The sequence below is a fragment of the Oncorhynchus mykiss genome, chromosome 28, assembly GCF_057628025.1.
Source record: "Oncorhynchus mykiss isolate SJ-2025 chromosome 28, ASM5762802v1, whole genome shotgun sequence".
In the NCBI taxonomy this organism is placed as follows: domain Eukaryota; kingdom Metazoa; phylum Chordata; class Actinopteri; order Salmoniformes; family Salmonidae; genus Oncorhynchus; species Oncorhynchus mykiss.
In genome coordinates, this window is record NC_143049.1 from 43,534,098 (window position 1) to 43,556,563 (window position 22,466).

General features: G+C 32.9%; 1 protein-coding gene and 1 long non-coding RNA gene across 51 annotated transcripts in view; both read left to right on the forward strand.

Annotated features, from left to right (window-relative positions):
• LOC110508265 (macrophage mannose receptor 1) overlaps window positions 1–22,466 on the forward strand; it is an 81,194-nt gene that overhangs the window by 3,404 nt on the left and 55,324 nt on the right. The window contains exons 2-6 of the mRNA XM_090226043.1: window positions 8,703–9,038; window positions 18,426–18,599; window positions 19,350–19,505; window positions 19,718–19,831; window positions 21,440–21,577. Coding sequence (XP_090082169.1) covers window positions 8,703–9,038; window positions 18,426–18,599; window positions 19,350–19,505; window positions 19,718–19,831; window positions 21,440–21,577 — 918 coding nt within the window. The remainder of the gene's footprint in view (window positions 1–8,702; window positions 9,039–18,425; window positions 18,600–19,349; window positions 19,506–19,717; window positions 19,832–21,439; window positions 21,578–22,466) is intronic.
• On the forward strand, window positions 9,087–18,062 carry LOC149971186 (uncharacterized). Of its 50 annotated transcripts, none has more exons than XR_016493029.1 (7): window positions 9,087–9,946; window positions 10,019–12,456; window positions 12,536–12,621; window positions 13,224–13,266; window positions 13,640–15,074; window positions 15,276–15,361; window positions 16,387–16,565. It is a non-coding gene; the product is annotated as an uncharacterized LOC149971186 (long non-coding RNA). The 50 variants fall into 50 exon arrangements; XR_016493030.1 differs by having other exon boundaries at window positions 10,019–11,940; window positions 12,285–12,370; window positions 12,579–13,345; window positions 13,812–15,074; XR_016493032.1 differs by having other exon boundaries at window positions 10,019–11,746; window positions 12,285–12,370; window positions 12,579–13,345; window positions 13,812–15,074.

The window sequence follows — 22,466 nt, forward strand, 5'->3', positions numbered from 1 at the left end:
AGGTATGTTGTTCATCTCATTGGTTATTGGTTTACACCTGAAACAGGTATGTTGTTCATCTCATTGGTTATTAGTTTACACCTGAAACAGGTATGTTGTTCATCTCATTGGTTATTAGTTTACACCTGAAACAGGTATGTTGTTCATCTCATTGGTTATTGGTTTACACCTGAAACAGGTATGTTGTTCATCTCATTGGTTATTGGTTTACACCTGAAACAGGTATGTTGTTCATCTCATTGGTTATTGGTTTACACCTGAAACAGGTATGTTGTTCATCTCATTGGTTATTGGTTTACACCTGAAACAGGTATGTTGTTCATCTCATTGGTTATTAGTTTACACCTGAAACAGGTATGTTGTTCATCTCATTGGTTATTAGTTTACACCTGAAACAGGTATGTTGTTCATCTCATTGGTTATTGGTTTACACCTGAAACAGGTATATTGTTCATCTCATTGGTTATTAGTTTACACCTGAAACAGGTATGTTGTTCATCTCATTGGTTATTGGTTTACACCTGAAACAGGTATGTTGTTCATCTCATTGGTTATTAGTTTACACCTGAAACAGGTATGTTGTTCATCTCATTGGTTATTAGTTTACACCTGAAACAGGTATGTTGTTCATCTCATTGGTTATTGGTTTACACCTGAAACAGGTATGTTGTTCATCTCATTGGTTATTGGTTTACACCTGAAACAGGTATGTTGTTCATCTCATTGGTTATTAGTTTACACCTGAAACAGGTATGTTGTTCATCTCATTGGTTATTAGTTTACACCTGAAACAGGTATGTTGTTCATCTCATTGGTTATTGGTTTACACCTGAAACAGGTATGTTGTTCATCTCATTGGTTATTAGTTTACACCTGAAACAGGTCTGTTGTTCATCTCATTGGTTATTAGTTTACACCTGAAACAGGTATGTTGTTCATCTCATTGGTTATTGGTTTACACCTGAAACAGGTATGTTGTTCATCTCATTGGTTATTAGTTTACACCTGAAACAGGTATGTTGTTCATCTCATTGGTTATTAGTTTACACCTGAAACAGGTATGTTGTTCATCTCATTGGTTATTAGTTTACACCTGAAACAGGTATGTTGTTCATCTCATTGGTTATTAGTTTACACCTGAAACAGGTATGTTGTTCATCTCATTGGTTATTAGTTTACACCTGAAACAGGTATGTTGTTCATCTCATTGGTTATTGGTTTACACCTGAAACAGGTATGTTGTTCATCTCATTGGTTATTGGTTTACACCTGAAACAGGTATGTTGTTCATCTCATTGGTTATTGGTTTACACCTGAAACAGGTATGTTGTTCATCTCATTGGTTATTAGTTTACACCTGAAACAGGTATGTTGTTCATCTCATTGGTTATTGGTTTACACCTGAAACAGGTATGTTGTTTATCTCATTGGTTATTGGTTTACACCTGAAACAGGTATGTTGTTCATCTCATTGGTTATTGGTTTACACCTGAAACAGGTATGTTGTTCATCTCATCGGTTATTGGTTTACACCTGAAACAGGTATGTTGTTCATCTCATTGGTTATTGGTTTACACCTGAAACAGGTATGTTGTTCATCTCATTGGTTATTGGTTTACACCTGAAACAGGTATGTTGTTCATCTCATTGGTTATTGGTTTACACCTGAAACAGGTATGTTGTTCATCTCATCGGTTATTGGTTTACACCTGAAACAGGTATGTTGTTCATCTCATTGGTTATTAGTTTACACCTGAAACAGGTATGTTGTTCATCTCATTGGTTATTGGTTTACACCTGAAACAGGTATGTTGTTCATCTCATTGGTTATTGGTTTACACCTGAAACAGGTATGTTGTTCATCTCATTGGTTATTGGTTTACACCTGAAACAGGTATGTTGTTCATCTCATCGGTTATTGGTTTACACCTGAAACAGGTATGTTGTTCATCTCATTGGTTATTGGTTTACACCTGAAACAGGTATGTTGTTCATCTCATTGGTTATTAGTTTACACCTGAAACAGGTATGTTGTTCATCTCATTGGTTATTAGTTTACACCTGAAACAGGTATGTTGTTCATCTCATTGGTTATTAGTTTACACCTGAAACAGGCATGTTGTTCATCTCATTGGTTATTGGTTTACACCTGAAACAGGTATGTTGTTCATCTCATTGGTTATTGGTTTACACCTGAAACAGGTATGTTGTTCATCTCATTGGTTAATGGTTTACACCTGAAACAGGTATGTTGTTCATCTCATTGGTTATTAGTTTACACCTGAAACAGGTATGTTGTTCATCTCATTGGTTATTAGTTTACACCTGAAACAGGTATGTTGTTCATCTCATTGGTTATTAGTTTACACCTGAAACAGGTATGTTGTTCATCTCATTGGTTATTAGTTTACACCTGAAACAGGTATGTTGTTCATCTCATTGGTTATTAGTTTACACCTGAAACAGGTATGTTGTTCATCTCATTGGTTATTAGTTTACACCTGAAACAGGTATGTTGTTCATCTCATTGGTTATTAGTTTACACCTGAAACAGGTATGTTGTTCATCTCATTGGTTATTAGTTTACACCTGAAACAGGTATGTTGTTCATCTCATTGGTTATTAGTTTACACCTGAAACAGGTATGTTGTTCATCTCATTGGTTATTAGTTTACACCTGAAACAGGTATGTTGTTCATCTCATTGGTTATTAGTTTACACCTGAAACAGGTATATTGTTCATCTCATTGGTTATTGGTTTACACCTGAAACAGGTATGTTGTTCATCTCATTGGTTATTGGTTTACACCTGAAACAGGTATGTTGTTCATCTCATTGGTTATTAGTTTACACCTGAAACAGGTATGTTGTTCATCTCATTGGTTATTAGTTTACACCTGAAACAGGTATGTTGTTCATCTCATTGGTTATTAGTTTACACCTGAAACAGGTATGTTGTTCATCTCATTGGTTATTGGTTTACACCTGAAACAGGTATGTTGTTCATCTCATTGGTTATTAGTTTACACCTGAAACAGGTATGTTGTTCATCTCATTGGTTATTAGTTTACACCTGAAACAGGTATGTTGTTCATCTCATTGGTTATTGGTTTACACCTGAAACAGGTATGTTGTTCATCTCATTGGTTATTGGTTTACACCTGAAACAGGTATGTTGTTCATCTCATTGGTTATTGGTTTACACCTGAAACAGGTATGTTGTTCATCTCATTGGTTATTGGTTTACACCTGAAACAGGTATGTTGTTCATCTCATTGGTTATTGGTTTACACCTGAAACAGGTATGTTGTTCATCTCATTGGTTATTAGTTTACACCTGAAACAGGTATGTTGTTCATCTCATTGGTTATTAGTTTACACCTGAAACAGGTATGTTGTTCATCTCATTGGTTATTGGTTTACACCTGAAACAGGTATATTGTTAATCTCATTGGTTATTAGTTTACACCTGAAACAGGTATGTTGTTCATCTCATTGGTTATTGGTTTACACCTGAAACAGGTATGTTGTTCATCTCATTGGTTATTGGTTTACACCTGAAACAGGTATGTTGTTCATCTCATTGGTTATTAGTTTACACCTGAAACAGGTATGTTGTTCATCTCATTGGTTATTAGTTTACACCTGAAACAGGTATGTTGTTCATCTCATTGGTTATTGGTTTACACCTGAAACAGGTATGTTGTTCATCTCATTGGTTATTAGTTTACACCTGAAACAGGTATGTTGTTCATCTCATTGGTTATTAGTTTACACCTGAAACAGGTATGTTGTTCATCTCATTGGTTATTGGTTTACAGCTGAAACAGGTATGTTGTTCATCTCATTGGTTATTAGTTTACACCTGAAACAGGTATGTTGTTCATCTCATTGGTTATTAGTTTACACCTGAAACAGGTATGTTGTTCATCTCATTGGTTATTGGTTTACACCTGAAACAGGTATGTTGTTCATCTCATTGGTTATTAGTTTACACCTGAAACAGGTCTGTTGTTCATCTCATTGGTTATTAGTTTACACCTGAAACAGGTCTGTTGTTCATCTCATTGGTTATTGGTTTACACCTGAAACAGGTATGTTGTTCATCTCATTGGTTATTGGTTTACACCTGAAACAGGTATGTTGTTCATCTCATTGGTTATTAGTTTACACCTGAAACAGGTATGTTGTTCATCTCATTGGTTATTAGTTTACACCTGAAACAGGTATGTTGTTCATCTCATTGGTTATTAGTTTACACCTGAAACAGGTATGTTGTTCATCTCATTGGTTATTAGTTTACACCTGAAACAGGTATGTTGTTCATCTCATTGGTTATTGGTTTACACCTGAAACAGGTATGTTGTTCATCTCATTGGTTATTGGTTTACACCTGAAACAGGTATGTTGTTCATCTCATTGGTTATTGGTTTACACCTGAAACAGGTATGTTGTTCATCTCATTGGTTATTGGTTTACACCTGAAACAGGTATGTTGTTCATCTCATTGGTTATTGGTTTACACCTGAAACAGGTATGTTGTTCATCTCATTGGTTATTGGTTTACACCTGAAACAGGTATGTTGTTTATCTCATTGGTTATTGGTTTACACCTGAAACAGGTATGTTGTTCATCTCATTGGTTATTGGTTTACACCTGAAACAGGTATGTTGTTCATCTCATCGGTTATTGGTTTACACCTGAAACAGGTATGTTGTTCATCTCATTGGTTATTGGTTTACACCTGAAACAGGTATGTTGTTCATCTCATTGGTTATTGGTTTACACCTGAAACAGGTATGTTGTTCATCTCATTGGTTATTGGTTTACACCTGAAACAGGTATGTTGTTCATCTCATCGGTTATTGGTTTACACCTGAAACAGGTATGTTGTTCATCTCATTGGTTATTAGTTTACACCTGAAACAGGTATGTTGTTCATCTCATTGGTTATTGGTTTACACCTGAAACAGGTATGTTGTTCATCTCATTGGTTATTGGTTTACACCTGAAACAGGTATGTTGTTCATCTCATTGGTTATTGGTTTACACCTGAAACAGGTATGTTGTTCATCTCATCGGTTATTGGTTTACACCTGAAACAGGTATGTTGTTCATCTCATTGGTTATTGGTTTACACCTGAAACAGGTATGTTGTTCATCTCATTGGTTATTAGTTTACACCTGAAACAGGTATGTTGTTCATCTCATTGGTTATTAGTTTACACCTGAAACAGGTATGTTGTTCATCTCATTGGTTATTGGTTTACACCTGAAACAGGTATGTTGTTCATCTCATTGGTTATTAGTTTACACCTGAAACAGGTATGTTGTTCATCTCATTGGTTATTAGTTTACACCTGAAACAGGTATGTTGTTCATCTCATTGGTTATTGGTTTACACCTGAAACAGGTATGTTGTTCATCTCATTGGTTATTGGTTTACACCTGAAACAGGTATGTTGTTCATCTCATTGGTTATTGGTTTACACCTGAAACAGGTATGTTGTTCATCTCATTGGTTATTGGTTTACACCTGAAACAGGTATGTTGTTCATCTCATTGGTTATTGGTTTACACCTGAAACAGGTATGTTGTTCATCTCATTGGTTATTGGTTTACACCTGAAACAGGTATGTTGTTCATCTCATTGGTTATTAGTTTACACCTGAAACAGGTATGTTGTTCATCTCATTGGTTATTAGTTTACACCTGAAACAGGTATGTTGTTCATCTCATTGGTTATTGGTTTACACCTGAAACAGGTATATTGTTCATCTCATTGGTTATTAGTTTACACCTGAAACAGGTATGTTGTTCATCTCATTGGTTATTGGTTTACACCTGAAACAGGTATGTTGTTCATCTCATTGGTTATTAGTTTACACCTGAAACAGGTATGTTGTTCATCTCATTGGTTATTAGTTTACACCTGAAACAGGTATGTTGTTCATCTCATTGGTTATTGGTTTACACCTGAAACAGGTATGTTGTTCATCTCATTGGTTATTAGTTTACACCTGAAACAGGTATGTTGTTCATCTCATTGGTTATTAGTTTACACCTGAAACAGGTATGTTGTTCATCTCATTGGTTATTGGTTTACACCTGAAACAGGTATGTTGTTCATCTCATTGGTTATTAGTTTACACCTGAAACAGGTATGTTGTTCATCTCATTGGTTATTAGTTTACACCTGAAACAGGTATGTTGTTCATCTCATTGGTTATTGGTTTACACCTGAAACAGGTATGTTGTTCATCTCATTGGTTATTAGTTTACACCTGAAACAGGTCTGTTGTTCATCTCATTGGTTATTAGTTTACACCTGAAACAGGTATGTTGTTCATCTCATTGGTTATTGGTTTACACCTGAAACAGGTATGTTGTTCATCTCATTGGTTATTAGTTTACACCTGAAACAGGTATGTTGTTCATCTCATTGGTTATTGGTTTACACCTGAAACAGGTATGTTGTTCATCTCATTGGTTATTAGTTTACACCTGAAACAGGTATGTTGTTCATCTCATTGGTTATTAGTTTACACCTGAAACAGGTATGTTGTTCATCTCATCGGTTATTAGTTTACACCTGAAACAGGAATGTTGTTCATCTCATTGGTTATTAGTTTACACCTGAAACAGGTATGTTGTTCATCTCATTGGTTATTGGTTTACACCTGAAACAGGTATGTTGTTCATCTCATTGGTTATTGGTTTACACCTGAAACAGGTATGTTGTTCATCTCATTGGTTAATGGTTTACACCTGAAACAGGTATGTTGTTCATCTCATTGGTTATTAGTTTACACCTGAAACAGGTATGTTGTTCATCTCATTGGTTATTGGTTTACACCTGAAACAGGTATGTTGTTCATCTCATTGGTTATTGGTTTACACCTGAAACAGGTATGTTGTTCATCTCATTGGTTATTGGTTTACACCTGAAACAGGTATGTTGTTCATCTCATTGGTTATTAGTTTACACCTGAAACAGGTATGTTGTTCATCTCATTGGTTATTGGTTTACACCTGAAACAGGTATATTGTTCATCTCATTGGTTATTAGTTTACACCTGAAACAGGTATGTTGTTCATCTCATTGGTTATTGGTTTACACCTGAAACAGGTATGTTGTTCATCTCATTGGTTATTAGTTTACACCTGAAACAGGTATGTTGTTCATCTCATTGGTTATTGGTTTACACCTGAAACAGGTATGTTGTTCATCTCATTGGTTATTGGTTTACACCTGAAACAGGTATGTTGTTCATCTCATTGGTTATTGGTTTACACCTGAAACAGGTATGTTGTTCATCTCATTGGTTATTGGTTTACACCTGAAACAGGTATGTTGTTCATCTCATTGGTTATTAGTTTACACCTGAAACAGGTATGTTGTTCATCTCATTGGTTATTAGTTTACACCTGAAACAGGTATGTTGTTCATCTCATTGGTTATTGGTTTACACCTGAAACAGGTATGTTGTTCATCTCATTGGTTATTAGTTTACACCTGAAACAGGTATGTTGTTCATCTCATTGGTTATTAGTTTACACCTGAAACAGGTATGTTGTTTATCTCATTGGTTATTAGTTTACACCTGAAACAGGTATGTTGTTCATCTCATTGGTTATTAGTTTACACCTGAAACAGGTATGTTGTTCATCTCATTGGTTATTGGTTTACACCTGAAACAGGTATGTTGTTCATCTCATTGGTTATTGGTTTACACCTGAAACAGGTATGTTGTTCATCTCATTGATTATTAGTTTACACCTGAAACAGGTATGTTGTTCATCTCATTGGTTATTAGTTTACACCTGAAACAGGTATGTTGTTCATCTCATTGGTTATTGGTTTACACCTGAAACAGGTATGTTGTTCATCTCATTGGTTATTGGTTTACACCTGAAACAGGTATGTTGTTCATCTCATTGGTTATTAGTTTACACCTGAAACAGGTATGTTGTTAATCTGATTTTTAATCTAATTTACGCTGCAGAGGACCTTTCTCTCTAACTCCTGTCCTGTCTTGTACTGGCAGCTTAATGTCATAACCATTTGCTGATCTATTTTTAAATGTGTAGTGTCGCCCCATGACAGTGTTTTATATAGCTCTATGACAGTGTTATGTAGCCCTATGACAGTGTTATGTAGCCCTATGACAGTGGTGTATATAGCTCTATGACAGTGTTATGTAGCCCTATGACAGTGTTTTATATAGCTCTATGACAGTGCTATGTAGCCCTATGGCAGTGTTTTATATAGCTCTATGACAGTGTTATGTAGCCCTATGACAGTGTTTTATTTAGCTCTATGACAGTGCTATGTAGCCCCATGGCAGTGTTTTATATAGCTCTATGACAGTGTTATGTAGCCCTATGACAGTGGTGTATAGCTCTATGACAGTGTTATGTAGCCCTATGACAGTGTAATATAGCTCTATAACAGTGTTATGTAGCCCTATGACAGTGGTGTATAGCTCTATAACAGTGTTATGTAGCCCTATGACAGTGTTTTATATAGCTCTATGACAGTGTTATGTAGCCCTATGACAGTGTAATATAGCTCTATAACAGTGTTATGTAGCCCTACGACTGTTAAAAAGTCCTTATGATAGAAGGTTCAATTAAAGTGTTCAAATGTTTGCCTATTATGTCAATGCTGGTTAGTGATTGTTGTAATTTTTCTTTGTAGACGGTCCGTTCAACCTCTTCAATGCAGAAAGTGGCATTAGACAGGACCTGGCACGCTGGGTGTCAGGTGGACGTCTCTACTACACCAACAACAGGAAGTGTGCTGGGGTTTCTGGGAAGACAGAGGGTAGTACGCTGGTGTATTCTGACTGTGATGAGAAGAGCCTCCTCCAGCAGTGGGAGTGCAGTAATAACACACTGCTCACACTGAAAGGACAGACTCTGTACCTGCACATCAACGACAACAATGATCTGGTGCTGTCCAGAGACACGGGGCCTCGGAGTCGCTGGACCATCTCTGGAACAACGGACGGCCCCTGCTCAAGGACCCACAGAGGTATGGGATTAGAGTCACACGGTTCACATTTATTAGGATTGTAAAATGAATTTTAGAAAAAATGGACAAAGTCTCGACACACAACACAAGAAGCAAAAGAAGCAGGTTTCATATAACTACATCAGACAGTATATTTTATAGATTACAGGTTAAATATAACTACATCAGACAGTATATTTTATAGATTACAGGTTAAATATAACTACATCAGACAGTATATTTTACAGGTTAAATATAACTACATCAGACAGTATATTTTATAGATTACAGGTTAAATATAACTACATCAGACAGTATATTTTATAGATTACAGGTTAAATATAACTACATCAGACAGTATATTTTATAGATTACAGGTTAAATATAACTACATCAGACAGTATATTTTATATATTACAGGTTAAATATAACTACATCAGACAGTATATTTTATAGATTACAGGTTAAATATAACTACATCAGACAGTATATTTTATAGATTACAGGTTAAATATAACTACATCAGACAGTATATTTTATAGATTACAGGTTAAATATAACTACATCAGACAGTATATTTTATAGATTACAGGTTAAATATAACTACATCAGACAGTATATTTTATAGATTACAGGTTAAATATAACTACATCAGACAGTATATTTTATAGATTACAGGTTAAATATAACTACATCAGACAGTATATTTTATAGATTACAGGTTAAATATAACTACATCAGACAGTATATTTTATAGATTACAGGTTAAATATAACTACATCAGACAGTATATTTTACAGGTTAAATATAACTACATCAGACAGTATATTTTATAGATTACAGGTTAAATATAACTACATCAGACAGTATATTTTATATTTTACAGGTTAAATATAACTACATCAGACAGTATATTTTATAGATTACAGGTTAAATATAACTACATCAGACAGTATATTTTACAGGTTAAATATAACTACATCAGACAGTCTATTTTATAGGTTAAATATAACTACATCAGACAGTATATTTTACAGGTTAAATATAACTACATCAGACAGTATATTTTATAGATTACAGGTTAAATATAACTACATCAGACAGTATATTTTATAGATTACAGGTTAAATATAACTACATCAGACAGTATATTTTATAGATTACAGGTTAAATATAACTACATCAGACAGTATATTTTATAGATTACAGGTTAAATATAACTACATCAGACAGTATATTTTATAGATTACAGGTTAAATATAACTACATCAGACAGTATATTTTATAGATTACAGGTTAAATATAACTACATCAGACAGTATATTTTATAGATTACAGGTTAAATATAACTACATCAGACAGTATATTTTATATATTACAGGTTAAATATAACTACATCAGACAGTATATTTTATATATTACAGGTTAAATATAACTACATCAGACAGTATATTTTATAGATTACAGGTTAAATATAACTACATCAGACAGTATATTTTATATATTACAGGTTAAATATAACTACATCAGACAGTATATTTTATAGATTACAGGTTAAATATAACTACATCAGACAGTATATTTTATAGATTACAGGTTAAATATAACTACATCAGACAGTATATTTCATAGATTACAGGTTAAATATAACTACATCAGACAGTATATTTTATAGATTACAGGTTAAATATAACTACATCAGACAGTATATTTTATATATTACAGGTTAAATATAACTACATCAGACAGTATATTTTATAGATTACAGGTTAAATATAACTACATCAGACAGTATATTTTATAGATTACAGGTTAAATATAACTACATCAGACAGTATATTTTATAGATTACAGGTTAAATATAACTACACCAGACAGTATATTTTATATATTACAGGTTAAATATAACTACATCAGACAGTATATTTTATATTTTACAGGTTAAATATAACTACATCAGACAGTATATTTTATAGATTACAGGTTAAATATAACTACATCAGACAGTATATTTTATAGATTACAGGTTAAATATAACTACATCAGACAGTATATTTTACAGGTTAAATATAACTACATCAGACAGTATATTTTATAGATTACAGGTTAAATATAACTACATCAGACAGTATATTTTATATATTACAGGTTAAATATAACTACATCAGACAGTATATTTTATAGATTACAGGTTAAATATAACTACATCAGACAGTATATTTTATAGATTACAGGTTAAATATAACTACATCAGACAGTATATTTTACAGGTTAAATATAACTACATCAGACAGTATATTTTATATATTACAGGTTAAATATGACTACATCAGACAGTATATTTTATATATTACAGGTTAAATATAACTACATCAGACAGTATATTTTATATATTACAGGTTAAATATAACTACATCAGACAGTATATTTTACAGGTTAAATATAACTACATCAGACAGTATATTTTACAGGTTAAATATAACTACATCAGACAGTATATTTTATAGATTACAGGTTAAATATAACTACATCAGACAGTATATTTTATAGATTACAGGTTAAATATAACTACATCAGACAGTATATTTTATAGATTACAGGTTAAATATAACTACATCAGACAGTATATTTTATAGATTACAGGTTAAATATAACTACATCAGACAGTATATTTTATAGATTACAGGTTAAATATAACTACATCAGACAGTATATTTTATATATTACAGGTTAAATATAACTACATCAGACAGTATATTTTACAGGTTAAATATAACTACATCAGACAGTATATTTTATAGATTACAGGTTAAATATAACTACATCAGACAGTATATTTTACAGGTTAAATATAACTACATCAGACAGTATATTTTATAGATTACAGGTTAAATATAACTACATCAGACAGTATATTTTACAGGTTAAATATAACTACATCAGACAGTATATTTTATAGATTACAGGTTAAATATAACTACATCAGACAGTATATTTTATAGATTACAGGTTAAATATAACTACATCAGACAGTATATTTTATAGATTACAGGTTAAATATAACTACATCAGACAGTATATTTTATAGATTACAGGTTAAATATAACTACATCAGACAGTATATTTTATAGATTACAGGTTAAATATAACTACATCAGACAGTATATTTTATAGATTACAGGTTAAATATAACTACATCAGACAGTATATTTTATAGATTACAGGTTAAATATAACTACATCAGACAGTATATTTTATAGATTACAGGTTAAATATAACTACATCAGACAGTATATTTTATAGATTACAGGTTAAATATAACTACACCAGACAGTATATTTTATAGATTACAGGTTAAATATAACTACATCAGACAGTATATTTTATATTTTACAGGTTAAATATAACTACATCAGACAGTATATTTTATATATTACAGGTTAAATATAACTACATCAGACAGTATATTTTATAGATTACAGGTTAAATATAACTACATCAGACAGTATATTTTACAGGTTAAATATAACTACATCAGACAGTATATTTTATAGATTACAGGTTAAATATAACTACACCAGACAGTATATTTTATAGATTACAGGTTAAATATAACTACATCAAACAGTATATTTTATAGATTACAGGTTAAATATAACTACATCAGACAGTATATTTTATAGATTACAGGTTAAATATAACTACATCAGACAGTATATTTTATAGATTACAGGTTAAATATAACTACATCAGACAGTATATTTTATATTTTACAGGTTAAATATAACTACATCAGACAGTATATTTTATATTTTACAGGTTAAATATAACTACATCAGACAGTATATTTTATAGATTACAGGTTAAATATAACTACATCAGACAGTATATTTTATATTTTACAGGTTAAATATAACTACATCAGACAGTATATTTTATAGATTACAGGTTAAATATAACTACATCAGACAGTATATTTTATAGATTACAGGTTAAATATAACTACATCAGACAGTATATTTTATAGATTACAGGTTAAATATAACTACATCAGACAGTATATTTTATAGATTACAGGTTAAATATAACTACATCAGACAGTATATTTTATAGATTACAGGTTAAATATAACTACATCAGACAGTATATTTTATAGATTACAGGTTAAATATAACTACATCAGACAGTATATTTTATAGATTACAGGTTAAATATAACTACACCAGACAGTATATTTTATATATTACAGGTTAAATATAACTACATCAGACAGTATATTTTATAGATTACAGGTTAAATATAACTACATCAGACAGTATATTTTACAGGTTAAATATAACTACATCAGACAGTATATTTTATAGATTACAGGTTAAATATAACTACATCAGACAGTATATTTTATAGATTACAGGTTAAATATAACTACATCAGACAGTATATTTTATAGATTACAGGTTAAATATAACTACATCAGACAGTATATTTTATTGATTACAGGTTAAATATAACTACATCAGACAGTATATTTTATAGATTACAGGTTAAATATAACTACATCAGACAGTATATTCTACAGGTTAAATATAACTACATCAGACAGTATATTTTATATTTTACAGGTTAAATATAACTACATCAGACAGTATATTTAATAGATTACAGGTTAAATATAACTACATCAGACAGTATATTTTATAGATTACAGGTTAAATATAACTACATCAGACAGTATATTTTATATATTACAGGTTAAATATAACTACATCAGACAGTATATTATATAGATTACAGGTTAAATATAACTACATCAGACAGTATATTTTATAGATTACAGGTTAAATATAACTACACCAGACAGTATATTTTACAGGTTAAATATAACTACATCAGACAGTATATTTTATAGATTACAGGTTAAATATAACTACATCAGACAGTATATTTTATAGATTACAGGTTAAATATAACTACACCAGACAGTATATTTTACAGGTTAAATATAACTACATCAGACAGTATATTTTATAGATTACAGGTTAAATATAACTACATCAGACAGTATATTTTATAGATTACAGGTTAAATATAACTACACCAGACAGTATATTTTACAGGTTAAATATAACTACATCAGACAGTATATTTTATATATTACAGGTTAAATATAACTACATCAGACAGTATATTTTATAGATTACAGGTTAAATATAACTACACCAGACAGTATATTTTACAGGTTAAATATAACTACATCAGACAGTATATTTTACAGGTTAAATATAACTACATCAGACAGTATATTTTATAGATTACAGGTTAAATATAACTACATCAGACAGTATATTTTATAGATTACAGGTTAAATATAACTACATCAGACAGTATATTTTATAGATTACAGGTTAAATATAACTACATCAGACAGTATATTTTATATATTACAGGTTAAATATAACTACATCAGACAGTATATTTTATAGATTACAGGTTAAATATAACTACATCAGACAGTATATTTTATATATTACAGGTTAAATATAACTACATCAGACAGTATATTTTACAGGTTAAATATAACTACATCAGACAGTATATTTTATAGATTACAGGTTAAATATAACTACATCAGACAGTATATTTTACAGGTTAAATATAACTACATCAGACAGTATATTTTACAGGTTAAATATAACTACATCAGACAGTATATTTTATAGATTACAGGTTAAATATAACTACATCAGACAGTATATTTTATAGATTACAGGTTAAATATAACTACATCAGACAGTATATTTTACAGGTTAAATATAACTACATCAGACAGTATATTTTATATATTACAGGTTAAATATAACTACATCAGACAGTATATTTTATATATTACAGGTTAAATATAACTACATCAGACAGTATATTTTATAGATTACAGGTTAAATATAACTACATCAGACAGTATATTTTATATTTTACAGGTTAAATATAACTACATCAAACAGTATATTTTATAGATTACAGGTTAAATATAACTACATCAGACAGTATATTTTACAGGTTAAATATAACTACATCAGACAGTATATTTTACAGGTTAAATATAACTACATCAGACAGTATATTTTACAGGTTAAATATAACTACATCAGACAGTATATTTTATAGATTACAGGTTCAATATACCTACACCAGACAGTATATTTTATAGATTACAGGTTAAATATAACTACATCAGACAGTATATTTTATATTTTACAGGTTAAATATAACTACATCAGACAGTATATTTTATAGATTACAGGTTAAATATAACTACACCAGACAGTATATTTTATAGATTACAGGTTAAATATAACTACATCAGACAGTATATTTTATATTTTACAGGTTAAATATAACTACATCAGACAGTATATTTTATAGATTACAGGTTAAATATAACTACATCAGACAGTATATTTTATATTTTACAGGTTAAATATAACTACATCAGACAGTATATTTTATAGATTACAGGTTAAATATAACTACATCAGACAGTATATTTTATAGATTACAGGTTAAATATAACTACATCAGACAGTATATTTTATAGATTACAGGTTAAATATAACTACATCAGACAGTATATTTTATATATTACAGGTTAAATATAACTACATCAGACAGTATATTTTATATATTACAGGTTAAATATAACTACATCAGACAGTATATTTTATAGATTACAGGTTAAATATAACTACATCAGACAGTATATTTTATATATTACAGGTTAAATATAACTACATCAGACAGTATATTTTATAGATTACAGGTTAAATATAACTACATCAGACAGTATATTTTATATTTTACAGGTTAAATATAACTACATCAGACAGTATATTTTATAGATTACAGGTTAAATATAACTACATCAGACAGTATATTTTATATTTTACAGGTTAAATATAACTACATCAGACAGTATATTTTATAGATTACAGGTTAAATATAACTACATCAGACAGTATATTTTATAGATTACAGGTTAAATATAACTACATCAGACAGTATATTTTATAGATTACAGGTTAAATATAACTACATCAGACAGTATATTTTATATATTACAGGTTAAATATAACTACATCAGACAGTATATTTTATATATTACAGGTTAAATATAACTACATCAGACAGTATATTTTATAGATTACAGGTTAAATATAACTACATCAGACAGTATATTTTATATATTACAGGTTAAATATAACTACATCAGACAGTATATTTTATAGATTACAGGTTAAATATAACTACATCAGACAGTATATTTTACAGGTTAAATATAACTACATCAGACAGTATATTTTATAGATTACAGGTTAAATATAACTACATCAGACAGTATATTTTACAGGTTAAATATAACTACATCAGACAGTATATTTTATATATTACAGGTTAAATATAACTACATCAGACAGTATATTTTATAGATTACAGGTTAAATATAACTACACCAGACAGTATATTTTATAGATTACAGGTTAAATATAACTACATCAGACAGTATATTTTATAGATTACAGGTTAAATATAACTACATCAGACAGTATATTTTATATTTTACAGGTTAAATATAACTACATCAGACAGTATATTTTATAGATTACAGGTTAAATATAACTACATCAGACAGTATATTTTATAGATTACAGGTTAAATATAACTACATCAGACAGTATATTTTATAGATTACAGGTTAAATATAACTACATCAGACAGTATATTTTATAGATTACAGGTTAAATATAACTACATCAGACAGTATATTTTATAGATTACAGGTTAAATATAACTACATCAGACAGTATATTTTATAGATTACAGGTTAAATATAACTACACCAGACAGTATATTTTATAGATTACAGGTTAAATATAACTACATCAGACAGTATATTTTATAGATTACAGGTTAAATATAACTACATCAGACAGTATATTTTATAGATTACAGGTTAAATATAACTACATCAGACAGTATATTTTATAGATTACAGGTTAAATATAACTACATCAGACAGTATATTTTATAGATTACAGGTTAAATATAACTACATCAGACAGTATATTTTATATATTACAGGTTAAATATAACTACATCAGACAGTATATTTTATATATTACAGGTTAAATATAACTACATCAGACAGTATATTTTATATATTACAGGTTAAATATAACTACATCAGACAGTATATTTTATATATTACAGGTTAAATATAACTACATCAGACAGTATATTTTATAGACTACAGGTTAAATATAACTACATCAGACAGTATATTTTATATATTACAGGTTAAATATAACTACATCAGACAGTATATTTTATAGATTACAGGTTAAATATAACTACATCAGACAGTATATTTTATAGATTACAGGTTAAATATAACTACATCAGACAGTATATTTTATAGATTACAGGTTAAATATAACTACATCAGACAGTATATTTTATAGATTACAGGTTAAATATAACTACATCAGACAGTATATTTTATAGATTACAGGTTAAATATAACTACATCAGACAGTATATTTTATAGATTACAGGTTAAATATAACTACATCAGACAGTATATTTTATAGATTACAGGTTAAATATAACTACATCAGACAGTATATTTTACAGGTTAAATATAACTACATCAGACAGTATATTTTATAGATTACAGGTTAAATATAACTACATCAGACAGTATATTTTATAGATTACAGGTTAAATATAACTACATCAGACAGTATATTTTATATATTACAGGTTAAATATAACTACATCAGACAGTATATTTTATAGATTACAGGTTAAATATAACTACATCAGACAGTATATTTTACAGGTTAAATATAACTACACCAGACAGTATATTTTATATATTACAGGTTAAATATAACTACATCAGACAGTATATTTTACAGGTTAAATATAACTACATCAGACAGTATATTTTACAGGTTAAATATAACTACATCAGACAGTATATTTTACAGGTTAAATATAACTACTTCAGACAGTATATTTTACAGGTTAAATATAACTACATCAGACAGTATATTTTATAGATTACAGGTTAAATATAACTACATCAGACAGTATATTTTATTGAAATGTTGACATATTGATTTTTTTCCCTGAGAATCCACAACGTACAGTAACACAGGAACACACTCAGCCAGTCTCCCCTAAGAGTGTTAGTATAGAAAGCCATGTTCCCCAACAAGGTCACACAGGGAGGCAAGATGGCAGACACACTAATATAGTAAAACCCTTTGGGTCTAAAACCCACGTCGCACTGAGCACTGAACTACATACAGATCACACAGTAACCAGTAACCCCTGTCCCCTTTTCAGAACTCTTTACCATCGAAGGAAACGCATTTGGGCGTCCCTGTCAGTTTCCTTTCCTGTACAAAGACCAATGGTATGGAGACTGCACCTTGGTAGACTCCTCTGATAGACGGCTTTGGTGTGCCATTGAAACAAACTACCAAGACAATGAACTGTGGGGCAACTGTCCATCCAAATGTGAGTATTACATCTATTACTTACTGTGTCAATATAAGCAGCTGTTAGATCTCTCTCTCTCTCTCTCTCTCTCTCTCTCTCTCTCTCTCCTCTCTCTCTCTCTCTCTCCCTCCTCTCTCTCCTCTCTCTCTCTCTCTCCTCTCTCTCTCTCTCTCTCTCTCTCTCTCTCACTCTCTCCCTCTCTCTCCTCTCTCTCTCTCTCTCTCTCTCTCTCTCCTTCCTCTCTCTCCTCTCTCTCTCTCGCTCTACTCTCTCTACTCTCTCTCTCTCTCTACTCTCTCTACTCTCTCTCTACTCTCTCTCTCTCTCTACTCTCTCTACTCTCTCTACTCTCTCTACTCTCTCTACTCTCTCTCTACTCTCTCTACTCTCTCTACTCTCTCTACTCTCTCTACTCTCTCTCTCTCTCTCTACTCTCTCTACTCTCTCTCTACTCTCTCTACTCTCTCTCTACTCTCTCTCTCTCTCTACTCTCTCTACTCTCTCTACTCTCTCTACTCTCTCTACTCTCTCTCTACTCTCTCTACTCTCTCTACTCTCTCTACTCTCTCTCTACTCTCGCTACGTGTCTCTAATATGGTCATACATTGGGCAGGAGGTTAGGAAGTGCAGCTCAGTTTCCACCTCATTTTGTGGGCAGTGTGCACATAGCCTGTCTTCTCTTGAGAGCCAAGTCTGCCTACGGCTGCCTTTCTCAATAGCAAGGCTATGCTCTCTGAGTCTGAACATCTCTCCCCCATCCCTCTGCAGCTACGGAGCATTGGCATAAGAACCCGGTCACAGATGCATTCTACCAGGTGAACCTCCACTCTGCTCTGACCTGGCACCAGGCTCGGACCAGCTGCCAGCAGCAGGGAGCAGACTTGGCCTCAATCACCGAACCCCTCGAGCAGACCTACTTAGCAGGTAGCGCCATCCGTTGGCCATGCTCACATATATCAGGCGTGTCAAACTCAAGTAGTGTGTTTATTAGTGTACTGTTCATGTACTAGTGTGTTTATTAGTGTACTATTTATGTCATATGGAACGTTCTCTCCTTATCTTATATATACACACACACACACACACACACACACACACACACACACACACACACACACACACACACACACACACAGGCCTGTGTGGTAGGCTGCATGTGCCGCTGTGGACGGGGCTGAATGCTCTGGAACAGGACAGTGGGTGGCAGTGGATCAGTGGAAAGCCTCTCCGCTACTTCCGCTGGGACTCTGGTGAGTCCTCACCTTCACACTATTCCCTTCATGCTGCACTACTCTGGACCAGGGTCAGTTACACTATAGAGGGGAAAAGGACCAGGGTCAGTTACACTATAGAGGGGTAAAGGACCAGGGTCAGTTACACTATAGAGGGGAAAAGGACCAGGGTCAGTTAGTTACACTATAGAGGGGTAAAGGACCAGGGTCAGTTACACTATAGAGGGGTGAAGGACCAGGGTCAGTTACACTATAGAGGGGAAAAGGACCAGGGTCAGTTACACTATAGAGGGGAAAAGGACCAGGGTCAGTTAGTTACACTATAGAGGGGAAAAGGACCAGGGTCAGTTACACTATAGAGGGGTAAAGGACCAGGGTCAGTTACACTATAGAGGGGTAAAGGACCAGGGTCAGTTACACTATAGAGGGGAAAAGGATCAGGGTCAGTTACACTATAGAGGGGAAAAGGACCAGGGTCAGTTACACTATAGAGGGGTAAAGGACCAGGGTCAGTTACACTATAGAGGGGAAAAGGATCAGGGTCAGTTACACTATAGAGGGGAAAAGGACCAGGGTCAGTTAGTTACACTATATAGGGGAAAAGGACCAGGGTCAGTTAGTTACACTATAGAGGGGAAAAGGACCAGGGTCAGTTACACTATAGAGGGGAAAAGGACCAGGGTCAGTCACACTATATAAGGGAAAAGGACCAGGATCAGTTACACTATAGAGGGGTAAAGGACCAGGGTCAGTCACACTATAGAGGGGAAAAGGACCAGGGTCAGTTACACTATAGAGGGGAAAAGGACCAGGGTCAGTTAGTTACACTATATAGGGGAAAAGGACCAGGGTCAGTTAGTTACACTATAGAGGGGAAAAGGACCAGGGTCAGTTAGTTACACTATAGAGGGGAAAAGAACCAGGGTCAGTTAGTTACACTATATAGAGGAAAAGGACCAGGGTCAGTTACACTATAGAGGGGAAAAGGACCAGGGTCAGTTACACTATAGAGGGGAAAAGGACCAGGGTCAGTAACACTATAGAGGGGAAAAGAACCAGGGTCAGTAACACTATAGAGGGGAAAAAGACCAGGGTCAGTTACACTATAGAGGGGAAAAGGACCAGGGTCAGTCACACTATAGAGGGGAAAAGGACCAGGGTCAGTTATACTATATAGTGGAAAAGGACCAGGGTCAGTTAGTTACACTATATAGGGGAAAAGGACCAGGGTCAGTTAGACTGTTAGTCTTCAGATCTAGTGATAAAGTTGTTAGTCTTCAGATCTAGTGATATAGTTGTTAGTCTTCAGATCTAGTGATATAGTTGTTAGTCTTCAGATCTAGTGATATATTTGTTAGTCTTCAGATCTAGTGATATAGTTGTTAGTCTTCAGATCTAGTGATATAGTTGTTAGTCTTCAGATCTAGTGATATAGTTGTTAGTCTTCAGATCTAGTGATATAGTTGTTAGTCTTCAGATCTAGTGATATAGTTGTTAGTCTTCAGATCTAGTGATATAGTTGTTAGTCTTCAGATCTAGTGATATAGTTGTTAGTCTTCAGATCTAGTGATATAGTTGTTAGTCTTCAGTTGTAGTGATATAGTCGTTGTTGTTGTTTGTGTGTAGGTCATCCTCTCACTGATCCTGGTCATATCTGTGGACTAGTCGACCCAAGTCAGCAGTCCTACTGGCAGAGCTCCCTGTGCTCCAAGAAACATGGCTACGTCTGTCAGAAAGACCCACCTGCATCCCCCGTTCCCCCAGGTAGGTCTGTCAGAATGACCCACCTGCATCCCCTGTTCCCCCAGGTAGGTCTGTCAGAATGACCCACCTACATCCCCCGTTCCCCCAGGTAGGTCTGTCAGAAAGACCCAACTACATCCCCCGTTCCCCCAGGTAGGTCTGTCAGAAAGACCCAACTACACCCCCCGTTCACCCAGGTAGGTCTGTCAGAAAGACCTCCCTATAACCCCTGTTCACCCAGGTAGATCTGTCAGAAAGACCTCCCTAAAAGCCCCGTTCACCCAGATCCAACACTCTGTTCTACTCTGCTCAATTTAATCCAGTCCATTTCAATCTTGAACAGTTTGTTCAGTCTAGTCCAGTTCATTTTAGTCCAGTCTAGTCTAGTCCATTTCAATCTTGAACAGTTTGTTTAGTCCAGTCTAGTCCAGTTCATTTCAGTCTAGTCCAGTCCAATTGAATCTTGAACAGTTTGTTCAGTCTAGTCCAGTTCATTTCAGTCCAGTCTAGTCTAGTCCATTTCAATCTTGTACAGTTTGTTTTAATTACGCTCAGTCCATTTTGGTTCATTTCAGTTCAGTCTAGTCCAGATAATTTCAGTCCAGTCCAATCTAGTCCAGTTCATTTCAGTCCAGTCTCGTCCAGTCCAGTCTAGTCCAGTCTAGTCTAGTCCAGATAATTTCAGTCTAGTCCAGTCTACTCCAGTCTAGTCCAGATAATTTCAGTCCAGTCCAGTCCAGGCCAGTCTAGTCCAGTCCAGTCTACTCCAGTCTAGTCCAGTCCAGATCATTTTAGTCCAGTCTAGTCCAGTCTACTCCAGTCTAGTCCAGTCCAGTCTAGTCCAGTCTACTCCAGTCTAGTCCAGTCCAGTCTAGTCCAGTCTACTCCAGTCCATTTCAGTCCAGTCTAG